The sequence below is a fragment of the Parathielavia appendiculata genome (assembly GCF_033297405.1).
Source record: "Parathielavia appendiculata strain CBS 731.68 unplaced genomic scaffold N657scaffold_7, whole genome shotgun sequence".
NCBI classification, from domain to species: Eukaryota; Fungi; Ascomycota; class Sordariomycetes; order Sordariales; family Chaetomiaceae; genus Parathielavia; species Parathielavia appendiculata.
The window spans coordinates 428,500-443,695 of NW_026944226.1; the positions used below are offsets into that span (position 1 = coordinate 428,500).

The 15,196-nt window shown below is 53.4% G+C and overlaps 4 protein-coding genes across 4 annotated transcripts; 1 reads left to right on the forward strand and 3 right to left on the reverse strand.

Moving 5' to 3' along the window:
- Nucleotides 1–715: 715 nt before the first annotated feature.
- Nucleotides 716–2,011, reverse strand: N657DRAFT_656437 (uncharacterized protein; the record flags this gene model as incomplete). Its single annotated transcript, XM_062794699.1, has 1 exon — nucleotides 716–2,011. One exon carries the CDS (start codon nucleotides 2,009–2,011, stop codon nucleotides 716–718), a length of 1,296 nt encoding a protein of 431 aa, XP_062646898.1.
- A 977-nt stretch (nucleotides 2,012–2,988) lies between these two features.
- On the reverse strand, nucleotides 2,989–4,470 carry N657DRAFT_634327 (uncharacterized protein; the record flags this gene model as incomplete). Its single annotated transcript, XM_062791271.1, has 1 exon — nucleotides 2,989–4,470. The coding sequence occupies one exon, from the start codon at nucleotides 4,468–4,470 to the stop codon at nucleotides 2,989–2,991; it is 1,482 nt and encodes a 493-aa protein (XP_062646899.1).
- A 4,629-nt stretch (nucleotides 4,471–9,099) lies between these two features.
- N657DRAFT_645859 (uncharacterized protein) lies at nucleotides 9,100–11,582 on the forward strand. The gene is made up of 5 exons (XM_062793021.1): nucleotides 9,100–9,587; nucleotides 9,643–9,712; nucleotides 9,804–9,905; nucleotides 10,015–11,130; nucleotides 11,181–11,582. Exons 1-5 carry the CDS (start codon nucleotides 9,409–9,411, stop codon nucleotides 11,226–11,228), a joined length of 1,515 nt encoding a protein of 504 aa, XP_062646900.1. The 5' UTR covers nucleotides 9,100–9,408; the 3' UTR covers nucleotides 11,229–11,582.
- A 325-nt stretch (nucleotides 11,583–11,907) lies between these two features.
- N657DRAFT_681271 (uncharacterized protein) lies at nucleotides 11,908–13,356 on the reverse strand (the record flags this gene model as incomplete). Its single annotated transcript, XM_062796368.1, has 1 exon — nucleotides 11,908–13,356. The coding sequence occupies one exon, from the start codon at nucleotides 13,354–13,356 to the stop codon at nucleotides 11,908–11,910; it is 1,449 nt and encodes a 482-aa protein (XP_062646901.1).
- Nucleotides 13,357–15,196: the final 1,840 nt, after the last annotated feature.

Below are 15,196 nucleotides of genomic sequence, written 5' to 3' on the forward strand. Positions count from 1 at the left end.
CCAGTATCCAAAATCCAATCGACATTAGGTGAAATATATCCCAATACCCCCTCCAACACACAGGCGGGCACTGACAATCCAGATTGCCATGCCGCTGGTTGTCGTCTGTCGTTGCTCCATAGAACCCCGCCCCCGGATCACCCTAGGCCCTGGGAACACCACCGCCGGAACTGCTCATGATACAAAGCGGGAAAAGTAAGTACATCAGAAAAAAGGATAGGTAGAATACTCGTAGAGATGCGACGATAACGCTGGCAACCAACTTCAATGCGAGATAGCTACACCAACCACGCAACGCTCGAGCTACAACTACCAAAGTGCGCCAAATGCAGGGGGTATCAAGAGCAAATGATTTAGCTGCGTTGCGGCGGAAAAGACCCAGCGTTTGACACGTAAGGGTTGCTCTCTTGTTGGAGTTTGGGAAAACGAGGAGTTGAAGTGGATATGTTCCGATGCGGGGCGCCTGGGAAACGGGTATCAGCCCAGAGGGTTTGTGCTTGTGTTCTGATTGTTGGCCGGCGTGATTGGTTGTGCGCCGTCTCTCGATGTTGGAACACCGCACACAGGTAAGAAAAAAAAAGTCCGCGGGGCGAGCCAGACTTTGCTTGCCTGCAGCGGGCGCGAGAACACATATCTCGGATGATCCTCGGACAGGCCTCTGGTTACTGTTTCGGACGGACGTTGGCAATAGATCCCTAATGTCCCCGGGGGACGATCATGGGTCATCACAGCGACCAATGTCGTGCAGCAAGTCTGCCGCGAGGACGTCAATGCCGGCAGAATGCTTGTCTTCGTAGCCGAAGCCCAGGAACACAACGTCGTCGAGGAAGCCGTGGTAATTGACACCGTGGTCCTTCCAGTTTGCCGACGTCACGTACATCATGTCGGTGCGCCGGCCTTCGTGCCGTTGCCGGCCATGGATCCAGAGCGGCTTCTTGGAGATGGCATACAGCTCGTACGGCGCGCGCTGCTGGAAGAGCACGACGTAGGGCTCGTATTCGCTGTGCCAGTTGTAGTACGTCTTGTGCTGGGCAATGGTCATGATGTATGTGTTGCCGTCGTGCGGCTCGCAGCTCTTGTCGGCGCGGTTGCACATCGTGACTTTCATCGAGTTGGTAGCTTGGTGGATCGACTCGAGGTCGCCCGGCAGTTCAGGCATGTAGCGCTTCAGGCATTTCTCGTCGTGCTCCTTCACCCTGGGCGCAAGGTCGGGCCCGACAGTCCCGTTACGTTCGAGCTTCCCGAACCCTCGTTTGGGGTACAAGTCATAGTGCACGAGCATGTCTCCCTTATTGTCCCAAAACGCGAAGTAGTTTTTCTCGAGCTGCGCGTAAGGAGGGGGTCGCTCGATCTCGGTTCCCACGGCGAAGTCGTCGGGCGTCATCAACTCGTACTCCCAGTTGACCAGCTTGCGGAAATCTTGGATGAATTGGCCGAAGCAAGTGAAGGCGCTGTTGGAGCCGTAGATGATGAATGGGCTTTGGGGACCCATGAAGACACGGGCATCGTGCGGGCCGACATTGAAGTTGATGTAGGCAAAGTCACCCGTGCACTTCCCTCCCGGAGTCGGCTCAATGGGCAAATGCTGAACGTAGTCAATGCACATCAGCACGCCGTTGATGAATTGGGCCACGCATCCAGCCTCGTGGACGGTCTTGTCGGTGTGGTCGTCGTTTGGGTCAATGAACACCTGGCCCACGATATACCAGGTGTTGTTGAACTTTTGGTGCGGGATGATGTTTGGGTTGAAGACCTCTATGCCGAACCGGATGTCGAAGTACTTGCCGTCGGGTGTGGACAACGAGTAGATTTCGTAGTGTTTCCCGTCGGCGGTCAGGGTCGGCGTGCGGCGAGTCGACGACGTTTCCGTCTTCCCGCTCTGGCCAAGCAACGAGCCGACATGTGAGGCAATGTCACCCGAATGCGAATGCCAAAGACTTGCGCTGAGCAGCAGCAGGACCAACAGCGGCCCAACCACCAGCGCCAGGCGCTTCAAGTCCCTCACAATCATGATCGCGGTGCGGTCGAGTGTCGGGGATTGGGGGTCGGAAGTCGCGGTTGCGGGTTGCTTCGCGTGGTTGAAAAATACTAACGAGGGACAGAAGCAGGCGCGCGCAGCTCGACTGGGATGACGGTCACGCGTCGCATGTCGGTGTTGGAAGTTGTCGAGGACTCGAAAGCCGAGCGAGGAGAAGACAGGGAGCCGGCGTTGTGCGAGCGAACCTGGCAATGAGATAAGGGGAAAATGGCCACCCCCTTGTTAAGGTTTCCACGCTAAACGAGGAGAAAAATCAGCGTATCCCAATGCCAAGACAAGCCGACTGCATGAATTACGAGGGGCAGTTGAAGAATGGGATTGGTGGACTGCACACCTGAAAACCTGGAAGCTGACGGCTGTCACTGCAGTGATGAATACTTCCCAGCTCGCCTGGCTGCCAGCAGCCGTTCCTGTTCAAACGCCCAGAAATCGGTCATGTTTCTTGTGGGCGCAATAATTCCTCTGAATGCTGGAGATGGCGAAATGGCCAGAAGTCTAGGCAGCCAGCAACGAACGAGCGCAGTGTCGCAGCCACCGGTTCCCGATCTCCAAGTCACCCCGCTAAACTAGATCTGGGCCGGCGTTCAGGGGCTGTGGGGCTTACGCTTACCAGGCGGACATCCAGGACTTCGCACAGACCCATCGCGTCGCGTGCAGTCACTCGAGCCGAAGATGTCGCACACGGACGTGTTTGAAGACAAGGTCATATGAGAACGGGGATGAAAACATTTGAACCTATTGTACAGTATCGCCGCGCCCTATCCAGTGTAGCCAGACCTTTTCCGCAAGTGCCCTCAGACATACTGAAATCGCGAGTCCTCTCCCCATCTCCAACAAGCCTCTCCGTCTGCCCATTAAAAGTCTAAGAAAATGCCTGAAGGAGTGCCCAAGATTACAACACATGTCTAAAGAAAAAGGGAAAGATTCGCCCGTAAAGAAAGTATAGAAAATCATGCAGGCAGCCTCATCGGCCGTGCCGTGACCGACTTGTAGAGCCACTGCGGGAACCGAACACTGGGCTCGTCGAACGCCCTCGTGACGACCTCCGCGAGGTAAAAGGTGACGGGCAGAAGGATCAGGTGCGGCACCAGGAACGCCGGCTCCAGTCCCAGCGGCCCCGATTTCGGCAGCGGGAAGATGTTCCACCACTGCGGGATGTAGGTGAGGCGCGCTTCTTTGGGCCAGCCCACGGCCGCATACAGCCTGTCGCCGAGCGTCCACAGCACCGGGCCGTGGACGAGGTAGAGCGAGAAGGACACGCGGCCGAGGTACTGGCAGAAGCGCGACTCGAAGAAGCGCTTCAGCCAGGGGATGTGCGGGATCGACGCCACGAGGAACACGGACGCCCAGAAGAGGAAGAACCACTTCGCGTCGAAGACGGCCTGCGGCTTCAGGTATGAGAGCAGATACCACCCCGGGTTCTTCCTCAGCTCCTGGACTTCGGCCTTGTGCGCCGGAGCACCGCCAAAGTACATGGCGCAGGCCAGCATGGCGTAGAAAATGGCCTGCTTATACGGCCGGAACCGAGAAAAAAACTCCGGCAGCTCGTCCTTGGCTGCCAGTTGCTCCAGGTCGTAGAGCAGCATGCCGGCGCTGAAGCAGGCGCAGTACCAGCCGTCGACGATGTAGAGGAAGTAGAAGACGAGGGCAGCCTCACACCATAGCCGGGCGTTCTTGGGGCAGCGCGAAAAGGCGAGAAGGCTGGTATAGATGACGATGGAGCCCTTGAACTCGACGGGAATTGACCAGAGATGGAAGTTGTAGCTCAGCCAGCCGACTTTGCCGTTGTGGAAGATGAAGCTAAAGTTCTTGACCTCGCAGTACCAGTCCCACACTGCGATCAAGTAGTTGTCCTTTGCCGGACGGCTGTCGATCCAGATGCCAAAGGCGTGAACGATGGTCATGTAAATGAAGGTGGTGCAGATGAGTGGGATGTAGAGCCTAAGCCAACGACGGAAGAGGGCCGATCCCACGTTGTCCGCCAGCTTGGCCTGCTCGCCGGCGTGGATGAGGCTCAGAGGCTTGGCCGACAGAACGTAGCCGGAAATCACAAAGAAGGTGGCGACGGCAAAATGACCGCCATGGAAGAAGATTCGCACGACGGGGAGGGCGGCGAAGTAGTGAAGGCCATCGTATCCGAAACTCGACTCCAGCGACATGCCGTGGACGGGCACGTGAGCCCAAAGCTCGTGATGGTGCCAGTAGACCAGGAATGCTGCAAAGCCCCTGAGGCCGTCGAGATATGCCGTCGGTCTGAGTTTCTCTGGCTGGGTGCTGTCGGTCTTTGATGGCCATGGTGAGAGAAGGCGAGTGAGACTGAAGCCCTCGAAGGATGTCCTCAGCCAGGCCGCCATGTCGGAAAGAAGGGACGGTGAGCGCAGCAGCTCATCGTCGCGCTTAGGCTCGATGGACCCTTCCACATCACTCGGCATTGTGAATCTCGACGTGGCCGACTCAGAAAATGGAACGATCGTGAAGAGTGCTGGGCATGGCTTGATCACCAGGATTTGTTGCCCAGCGCAGTCAGTCGGTTGACAAGCTGTGTGTAGTCTCGAGCTGTCGTTTCAGCCTGGCGGCATTGAAATCCGTGCCGAGCCTGTCAGGAAAAGGGGCTTTTGCCGCCTCGGCCCCACCATAAATTGCAGTGGTCTGTGCCACTGCTGCGCCGCACGGCTCAATCAAGATCTGGCTGACATGTGGATCTGATTTGGCCAAGGTTGGTCCACCCGGCTTCTCCCAGGCTGACATGGATCGCAGAGTTGAACATCAATTTTGTTGGTTCTGGCATCGATGAAGAACGCAGCGGAATGAGTTCCATGAAACCGGTCCTCTTGGCTTTGCCCATTGGCGCGATTTGACCACTGTTGATGAACTTCGTTCTAGGCCACATTTCAGAGCGGACGGGAAAGCGGGCAGGATGAGGGTACGGATCCGTATTGAAGCGGCCTCCAGCTTTGAAGAGCTACCAGCTGGACCGCAGGTAATAATCACAATCCAATCCTATAGTTAGTAACTCCGTAGTTTGTTCATTAGCGTGGCACATGGCGGGGCACCAGACATGAATGGGATAAAAGAAAGGAACGTAATAAGAGATAAGAAAGAGAAAAGGGAACATAAATTAAATACAAAATATGAGAGGAGAAGGAAGAGAGAAATAAAAATACAGATAAAGTTGAAGAGAAGAAGAAGATGAAAATAAAGAGGAAGTGGAAAGAAAGAAATAAAGAGAGAAAGAAAGAAACAAAGAAAAGAGAAAGAAAGGAAGAAAGAAAGAAAGAAAGAAAGAAAAGAGAAAGAAAGGAAGAAAGAAAGAAAGAGAAAATATAAGACCAAAGTTGAAAAAAGATAACGTTAGTATAATAAGGGAACGGCTAGATCGCACACGGCCACGGCTATATAGTACGGCGCTATCCCTGATTCGGCAGGGCTCCCGCGGTGCCCGTGCAGCAGTACAATCGTGAATTCCCTGACAGCTGCCAAGCGGGCCACAGGCCGGCGTCTGCTCAAAGCACACTACAGCAGCCGGCTGCTGCCCCAACTTCCCGCTTCAACTTCCATCCACAACCTGTTACCGCCAGGATGCTGCTAACCCGCAGTAGCTGACAATCGCAAGCAGCTGCATGGAGCACACTGCTAAGCCGTAAATGTGTAGTTCATAGTCAGTACCTTCAAGAATATCACAAAAGCAATGGGAACGAGCTCATGTTATTTGCGTTGACTTCAATTGAACGGATTGATCAAGCCGACGCAGCTTCTGTGCCTCCACTTGGCAGCAGTCAGGAAGTTCACGATTGTACTACTGCACGGGCACCGCGGGAACCCTGCCAAATCAGGGATAGCGCCGTGCTATATAGCCGTGGCCGTGTGCGATCTAGCCATTCCCTATAATAACTGTCGTGGAATTTCTATGCTAATAATAAACTAACGTTAGGGTAAATATTTTATATCAAGGTACGTTAACTAACGTTAACTATTATTATTGTTATTATCACCGTTAGTTAACGTTATTATTATTAACGTACATTATCAGCGAGAGGTGTCACGGCGATTGCGCCGTGCCTGCTAGGACCCACGGGTGGAACCCGGCATGTGGAAAGCACGGGCCCCTGTGGGTTAAATATTCTGCACCTCGCTGCCGCGAGATCTGTTCGTAGCTCCTCGAGCTACGTCTTGACAATCAAGCCTGCCCGTACCTGACGGAATAGAGCTTAGACTGTAGTTTAGCCCGAATACAATTGTCATTGGATTGTCCGCCTGTCCCGCCGTGACAGATTGTCCGCCTGTCCCGCCGTGACAAATGGATCAATTCCGTACGCGACGCGTCTCTCTTGCACCCAACACCAATTTCCTCTACCACTTCAACATATCTGCCATTCCAGTCGAGGCTAGATTAATCCTTGCCCTTGAGCCTCTTAAAAAAGATCCTAAGCTAAGCCTCCGATCTGCAGCAAAGATCTATTCTGTACCTTATGCTACCCTTCGCCGTCGACGTACTGGCCGGCGTGTACGACGCGACACTATGCCCAATTCGCGAAAGCTCACTCAATTAGAAGAGGAGGCTATTGTTCAATATGTTATTGAGCTATCTACGCGAGCTTTTCCACCAAGATTGAGTGGTGTGGAGGAAATGGCCAACCAACTACTACGTTCACGCGATGCGCCGCCTGTCGGTGAACTCTGGGCGCATCGATTTGTCAAACGCCAGCCAAAGCTCCGTACGCGTTATACGCGTAGATACGACTACCAGAGGGCCAAGTGCGAGGATCCAAAGGTCATTGGCGAGTGGTTTACGCTCGTATGGAATACTATGGCCAAATATGGTATCATGATCGACGATGTCTACAACTTCGACGAGATCGGATTTATGCATAGGCATCATTTTCGCGGGTATGGTAGTTACGACCTCCGACGGCCTTAGCAAGGCGAAACTGGCCCAGCCTGGCAACCGCAAGTGGGCGACATAATCCAGGGCGTCAATGCCCTTGGCTGGGCTATCCCTCCGTTCATCATCTTAGCCGCGCAGCATCATCTCGCCAACTGGTACACCGAATGCAACCTCCCAGCCGACTGGCGCATCGCAACCACCGACAATGGCTGGACTACTAATGCGGTAGGCCTGGACTGGATCAAGCACTTCGACTACCACACGGCGCCCCGGACAAAGGGCAAATACCGGTTATTGATCCTCGACGGCCACGAAAGCCACTACTCGACCGAATTTGAGCTCTACTGCTAATAGAGCAACATCATTACGCTCTGTATGCCCGCCGTACTCTTCTCACCTCCTTCAGCCACTCGATGTTGGCTGCTTTGGACTGCTGAAGCAGGCGTACGGTCGCCAAATCGAGGAGTTGATGCGTATGCATATCAACCACGTCAGCAAGCTTGAGTTCCTCTGTGCCTTCCGCGAGGCCTTTTTTGCCTCTATGACGGGGAGGAATATACAGGGCGGCTTTGCAGGTGCTGGCCTTGTGCCGTACAATCCAGAGAGGGTGCTTTCTAAGCTGGATGTGAAGCTTCGTACGCCAACGCCCCCAAACTCGCGTACAGGCGCTCTACAACCTTGGGTGTTCCAGATGTTACGGGTCACGCGTTGGCGTTGAGATGATGCACAAGGCGGGGCAATGATTGACTAGATTGCTCCGAATGGAGAGCGAAAAGAAAAGAGAGAACTAGATGACAGGAAGAGAGGGCAGCTCTTATATGCTCCGGAACACACAGACACTGCCTGCCTCAGGATGACGTTATCATGATACCACGGCCGAGGGTTGCCGAGGCCATCATGGGCTCAGCCCATCACACCAGACGCCGCACAACCCCCGCGAGGCCGAGTCGCAGTCAACGCTCATCAAGACTCGCATTGCCAACCATCAAATTAGCTCCCCAACTTCGATGTTGGCTGCTGTGGACCAGCTTACCAAGGGAACAATGGCTGTGATGCACAGGTGGCTCTCCTTCGGTCAGAGGTCTCTACGCTCCGTAAAGCCAACGAGGCACTAAGTAAGAACCGTAGAGCTAAGAAAACACGCGTGCAGCTTGGAGGGTCGCTTACTGTGCAAGATGCACAGGATTTGCTGAGCCGGAAGGCTGTAGATGGGGAGGGAGTACTAGAAACGCAGCCGGATGGTAGTGGTGCAGGGGCGGGCCATACGAATGTTCGGTGCTGTAGTGTATGCGGCAAGCCGGGCCATAATGCACGTACTTGCCAGGAGGTCGCAGAATCGTCTGATTCAGTTGTTTCCGATGTAATTATAGTTAGTTCCTAGTATTGATGTGTACATTCGAGGATAGTTATTGCAAGGTAGTAAAAAGTTGATCCACTCGCTGATATGATCCACTCGCTGATATGATCCACTCGCTGATATGATCCACTCGCTGATATGATCCACTCGCTGATATGATCCACTCGCTGATAATGTACGCTATTAGTTATTATTATTATTATTCCTATACCGCTATGCCCTAGGCCTCGCCAGACCCTTTATTACAGTCAGGGTTCGAAAGTCTGTCACACTCCACATCAATTAAACGCGCGTCAACAACACGACACGCACGATCTCTAACCAACCAGTTCCACAAGTCTGCAAGAGAAGACGGGGAAGAAGACAATCAGGCAACCGAATGAAGACCTAAGACATCGCGACATCTCTCCTGCGGCTGCATAGCCGGTGCCCTATGCGGTATCTGCGCACGACGCTGACGTCGGCTCATAGGCCAAGACACGAATATACTTGGCCCCGGAACGCTGAAACTGGAACAGATCAGGTTACGGTAGGTGAGGAACCCGACTTTCTGGAAAAAGTGTCGTACATAATCCCATGAAAATCATCCTGCAGTCTGCAGATGAAGCAGTGCAATCTAAAGCGCAGCGGTAAAGGCGGAAATGGGCGCCATTGCTGTCGAATGGCCCGGATTATGTTTGTTAAGCGAAGCTGCAAGTTTAAAACGCTTTGCCACAATGACCCTAACCCTGTTCATTACCAGCGGATAATCTGCGGTCACGTGCAGGGTTAGCTACGGGACATTCAACATGCTGGCTTTGATAGTCTGCTGACTTCCCTCTCAGTTCAAGGCGGCAAGCAGCAAACGCACCTCTTTGTGCAATTTTCATCAAAACTCCAGGCTTAAAGTTATTGCATCCCATCGAGCTCTTCTCTCCCCGGCCATTTTTTCACAATACTCTGCTGGCTGAGAGAAGCGATTGTTGAACGTGTCGTCCTTGGTTCGACTTGGATTGGCCTGCCATTCTCGGAAACCCCAGGTCGGGTTCAGAAGCCCAACCCTGGTTCCAATTCTCATCTCAACCTGTCGACCGCTCCAACATCGTTTCGATTTCATCTCTTTCCTTCTTAACCACTTAAACCGCCATCATGAGTCGATACGATGCAGCTGAGGGCCCGGATCCCGCCCAGCACTACGTCGCCCCTCTTCAGACATGGGAGGCCTTTGTTCGCGACAGAGGTCGGATCGAGAACGACCTTTACATTGCCTATGTCAACTTGCTTACCCGCTACCGAGAGAAAGTCGATGAGTGCGAGCGCGAAAAAAGGTGCGGGACTCTTTCCGTGCCCCGTTGCATGCACGGCAGCTGACACTGCTGGCAGGAATGCCATGGTTTGGGAAAAGGAACAGCGTATGTCAGAGAGGGAGTTGAATAGTCTCAAGACTGTTGCGGTTAGTCGATCCATAGCCCGATTTCAACCCAGCTCGGACCATCTCCCGACCCGCCGGTCTATTCTCGCCTGCATTCACTAACATATTCCAGGAATCTTCACCGTTCGCCTTTGTCGTTATCGATGGCGATGGAGCCGTCTTTCGTGAGGACTTGATTGCCAGAGGCGAGGACGGAGGCATTGAGGCTGCCCATGTAAGCGACAACCTGGAACCCTTAATGCCCTGGATGTATCGGTGATAGCAGGACCCTTTGAATATCCGTCCAAATATCCTGAAGGATATCGCCGTTGACCTTTTGAAAGGAACTCCACCAACAGCTTAAGATCTACTTCCACGACCAACCGCAATTCTCAAATATCGACACCATATTTGTCCATGTCGTCCTTAGCCTCGAGGGTCTGTCACGGGCTCTCCATAACTCGGGCGCTATCATTCCACCCGACTACGGCGCTTTGACAAAGTTCGCGCGGGGCTTCGCTCGCGCCCAGCCCCTTTTCACCTTCACTGACGTCGGCTACGGCAAGGAGCAGGCTGATCATAAGGTCCGCAAGCTGTTTGAGGTCATGGAGAAGAACATCCAATGCAGATGCCTCATCCTCGCCGGCTGCCACGATAATGGCTACGCGACCTTCCTAGAATCCTTCCGCGGCAACCAAAAGATCTGCCTTTTGGAAACTACCCCACCCGCCGCCGACTTCAGGAAATTCACTTTCAAGCGCGTGGCCTTCCCTTCGGTTTTCCGCTCAGAACCGCTGCTGTCTCGGCCGACCTTTCCCCCGGGTTTCACGCCTGCTACGATGGCGCCGCTCACATCGGGTCCCATGACCTCCCCTCCTATCCTCAGTCTTGGAAATGGGATTGGCATTAACCCCTTGCCCAGTCCAGCAGCGACTGCGTCAGTTGCGTCGCCCAAACCAACGCCTTCGGCCCCCGTCCCTCCGGCCTCGGTTCCCGCAACCAAGCCCGAGCCCCAGGCGAGCACGGCGAGCAGCTATGCCACCGTGGGCCGAAGCAGCGCTCCCCTTACAATCAACATTGCCACGCAGAAGAAGCCAACAGTCACTCGGCTTTTCATCCAGCTCAACAAACACGATGAGCGGGTTGACATCCCTTTGCCGAAGCCAGACCCTAATGCGGTAAAATCACTCGACGAGCGGAGGCAGATGAGCGGCATGAACCTCTGCAACAGGTACCACTTGGCTAACAGCTGCAAAAACACCAACTGCAGCTTTTACCACGGGGAACGCCTGAACCCGGCCGAGATACTTGCCCTGCGCCACAAGACAAGGAACCTGGTGTGCGGTTCTGGCCACTACTGCCGCGAGATCGCATGCAATCTCGGCCATCACTGCTCGAACCCGGGTTCGTGCTACTTTGGCGACGACTGCCGCTTCTCCGAGATGCACGGCATGGACATTGTGGGTTTGATTTTTACTGATTGAAAGGTGCAAAGCTGACTTGAATGCAGACTCCGACTATTAAGATCTACGAGGATGGCACCCGCGAGGTCCTTTAGGACATGGACGACGGTGCCCGTATTGCATCCATTCAACATGACGATAGAGGAGGTGTTTGCTGGTGGTCTTTTCTTGGTAGTGCAACACATTGGCAACATAAAGCAACGTGCTCCTGAAATGCCCTGGACCATGATTCTTGCAGTTAATGTTACAATAACAAGTTTAGTTGGCGAGGGTTCCTTGGGAGTCGAGCTGGGTCCGTTGGGATGGACAAAACAGAGAATAATCACATGCTATCTAGCTTAGTGTCTGGACATTTTTGCGATGGTAATTAGGAGGGCTGAGCTCTACCATACTTTCGTTTATATTCTTGCGTCTATCACCCCGATCAGATTGCTACCAATAAACAGACTTCTAGCTTTGAACCCTTTGATAACATGAAGTGAAGAGATATTGATGTCTTGTATGTGACCCAATAGCAGCTTTCGTGAGACGCAAGCTGCCGGTGTTTCACCCTGCAATCAGCTTTGCGGCATGTCTCTCGAGCCAACAAGGGGTAGCAGATGGGGATGAACACCATCCATTGTAACCCAAATTCCATGGGGGAGCGCAGAGCAGTTGGTAACTGACCAGACAGTCTATGGCATCTATTTATCTACTAAGAATTGACCAAGCCATCAGCCCCCTGCCCATCCTCGCATCATTTTCTATCAGTCTCAAGCTTTTCGCATGCCCTCATCATCTCCACCGAAACAACCTCCTACTAGGACCTACGAACCAGTTCCTGCGCTGATCCAGACCCTCGCCAGCCCTGAGAATCTGCTCCCTCTTCTCGCAGTGCAAAAACAACAGCACATGCACTAAAATCCACGTCTGCTCTTGCAAGCTCCCCACCTCGCTCGGATCCCTCAGCCACGACATCCTCTCTCGCCATCCCCGCTTTGTCTCTTGGATCCTGTCCATTCCACCGGTGCCAGTGCCAATACCAGTGGTATTACCAGCGTCTCTGCGACCAGTGCCAATGTCAACGCCAATGTCACACCCGGCACTCCTACTACTACTACTACCTTGACCCCTTCCAGGAGAAGCGTGTGGCGGCAGCGATGATGATGCTGATGATGCTGATGACAGCAGAAACATTGGCTCCTCCAGAGGTGCTGTCGTTGTTATCGTTGTTGTGGCGTAAACAGCCTTCAAACACACCAGCACGAACCGCGCGTAGTAGTCTTCCACTGTGCATTCCTCCCTCCCCCTCTCCAAATCCCATCTGGTATCTGTCATATGCCAGCGCTGCTGGTTGGGCTGGCTGGTCCACTGGGAGAGCGCGGCTCCGTTGACGGGACAGGTGTGCTGCAGATTCGGGGGGTGTTGGGACTGGTTCATTCCGGCGAGGAGTTTTCTTGCTACGAGGGGGATGGAGGGCAGGCCCATGTCTTTTTGGGCGTGGTAGTCACGGTTGTTGTTGTTGTAGTTGCCCGTTGTGGTGGATCGCGCTGGCTCGATGCCGGTTATGGCACGCCAGATGTTGCTCATGGCTGTCTTGAGGGGGCTGGGCTTGCGCCGGACACGCCACTTTGGGTGATTGGCTGCGGTGGCGGGTTTGGTGCTGTTGCTTGTGAGGTTTGTTCCTACGGCTAAGACGCCGTTGCCGCTCGATAAGTTGAGGAAGCTGCTGAAGCGGTGCGGGTCGCGGGCAAGAGCGTAAATTGGATTTGCATGATATTCTAGGACGTCCTGGACGAACTGAGCCCAGGCTGACTGCAGGGCTGGCCAGGACAGGAGGAGCTTCAGGCGCGAGACGCAGATGGCTTTTGTGCACGGGCTGAGGATGTCGGACAGACGGAGGAGTCTCTCGTCGTTGGAGAGGCTTGGGGTGCTGACCAGCTTCTGAATCAAGGGGATGGTAGCGTCGAAGAGGAAGGGTGGAGGGATGATATCAGACAGAGATGGGAAGGTCAGTTTGATCAGAGGACGGCTTGGGGTGGCTTCATGGTAGTTTGAGGGGGTATCTTGGAAGGAGGATGGGGAAGGGTTGCCTATCCGCTGGGTGTGACGATGAGGACGAGCCGGTGAGCTCCCAAGCACCTGGGGAGGTGAAAGATGGAAAATGTCCCTCTCGTGTCCGGGTATGGGTTGATGAGATTGCGCATGGCTCTGTCTTCTCCATGCCTCCAAGTTCGTCGTCATTAACCTAGGCCATCCGGGTGCTTCAAGCGCCTGGGGTAGCGGGGTGGTCAAAGATTCTTCAAGTTGGCATGGGCGCTGGTCTGTGAAATCAGGAAAAGACGTCTTCTTTGTGGTAGCGACTTGCCCCACTGGGACCCTTGAGCGACCTGGCGGAACATAACTGGAAGGTTCCAGTGACCGACTCATTTGTTTATCGTATATTAATGCTGTGGTCGCAGTGTCTTGATATTACAGTCGCCACAGTCCCGTGAGGTGTAAGTGTGATGGGAATTTTAAGGTTGCTTGATCTTTGGCACTTCACATGTATATATACTTCTTTGCTACGCATGCTGCAGACTTCTATGGGTTTCGCGGTGAGAAGGGTGTGATGGTGTCTGCCTGATGTGAATGCCATGTCGCCCTGTTTCCATTGACAACCACGTCCTTTGATCCACATCCCGGAGTGGAAACCCTCAGGTGATTTGAGAAGCTTACAATAAAAAGTTTTAGATCCAGCCTCTTCAGGAGGCAAGTGACGGCGGAGCACGCAATGACATTCAAAGACGGAGCCTCACACTTTAGATCGGCATCAACAGACATGTATGCCATTATTGAAACCCGTGCATGTAATGGAACGCAACTGCATATTTGCTAGTTATAAAGTGGCCACCGCTGAGATTGTCTCCCTGCGATGGATTGAACTACCTACCGAAATTCCTAGTTTCAGCCCCAGCCCAGGTTCTTGCGAAGACTGGTTTGTTGAAGTGTTTCGCCATTCTGGGCCCTTCACGGAAAGTCTTACCACAAATTGTGTACTATCGCGGTCACAGGGTCAGTGAACTGTGTTCGCTACTCTTAGTCCCTTTACTCAATATTTTGAAGGAAAGGTCAGAACTCCAGCGGCTGCATTCCGCGCGGGAGTACTTAGGTGAGGTAGTTGATTCTTTTTTGAATCCTGTGTGAGAGGCTGAACAGGGACCTTGTTGGTTGGGAGCGTGTTTCGAGTGTTGAGAGCATACGTCTTCTGTCAGTTGCGATTTGTCCCGGGGCCTTTGTGCTAACTACTGTAGCTTGTTTCGAACAATGACATTATGGTGCAGAGACAACCAGCAAATGTCTGCGGGCATAAAGAGATTGGATACCTGGGACCTGTCACGAATGTTTAGATTCAGGTTCTTGTGAACTGGTGCATCATCCACTTATAAGCTGTTCCTCTGACGCTGGGTCGAGACACCACCTGCTCGGCTGTTGGACATCTGTTCGGGTCTGTCACGAGCAGTGGGCCCTTGGCCGAGGCAAGGCTGTGGAAAGAACTCTCTATTATGTTAATCACAAGATGGTGAGAAAAGGAAGAGAAGCTAGAAAAGCTCTCGTGATTCAAGAGATAATGCCAGAGCAAGTGGGGCACGCGCGAGCAAGACAAGCGCGCACCTCAACGGCAGGTGCCGTCGCAGGGTACATAACGGCCCTTGTATAACATTAGCTATCCAGCATGACAATGAAAGCGAAAGCGATCCAGAACCCTTCCGGCTGCTGGCTGGGTCATTACTGCCATAAGCCGCAGCACCGTTTAAAGCACCAAGCAACGGCTACTACCCAAAACCACGACAACGAGACTAAGTCAAGCGCGCCGCGCGCCGGACTGATAGAAGAACACTCACGAAGCCGTGAATGCATAATGTAAGATTGTCCTAGCCCCTACGACCCGCGTAAGAGCGGAGAGATATGGAAAAAGAAGATAGATTAATGACTTCCACTAACATTATAGTCTAGCTCATCTTAGCTCATCTTGATCTGCTGTTTCCAATATGTATGCGAGCCACTGCTGCGACGCGAGCCGGTCGGGGTGGTCTTCGGCGAG

Bases quoted from the DNA above. Each gene is read 5' to 3' on its own strand.
- N657DRAFT_645859 (XM_062793021.1), top strand. From the start codon at position 9,409: ATGAGTCGATACGATGCAGCTGAGGGCCCGGATCCCGCCCAGCACTAC. The intron at 9,713-9,803 runs GTTAGTCGATCC...AACATATTCCAG, and splicing joins ATAGTCTCAAGACTGTTGCG to GAATCTTCACCGTTCGCCTT. The intron at 11,131-11,180 runs GTGGGTTTGATT...ACTTGAATGCAG, and splicing joins AGATGCACGGCATGGACATT to ACTCCGACTATTAAGATCTA.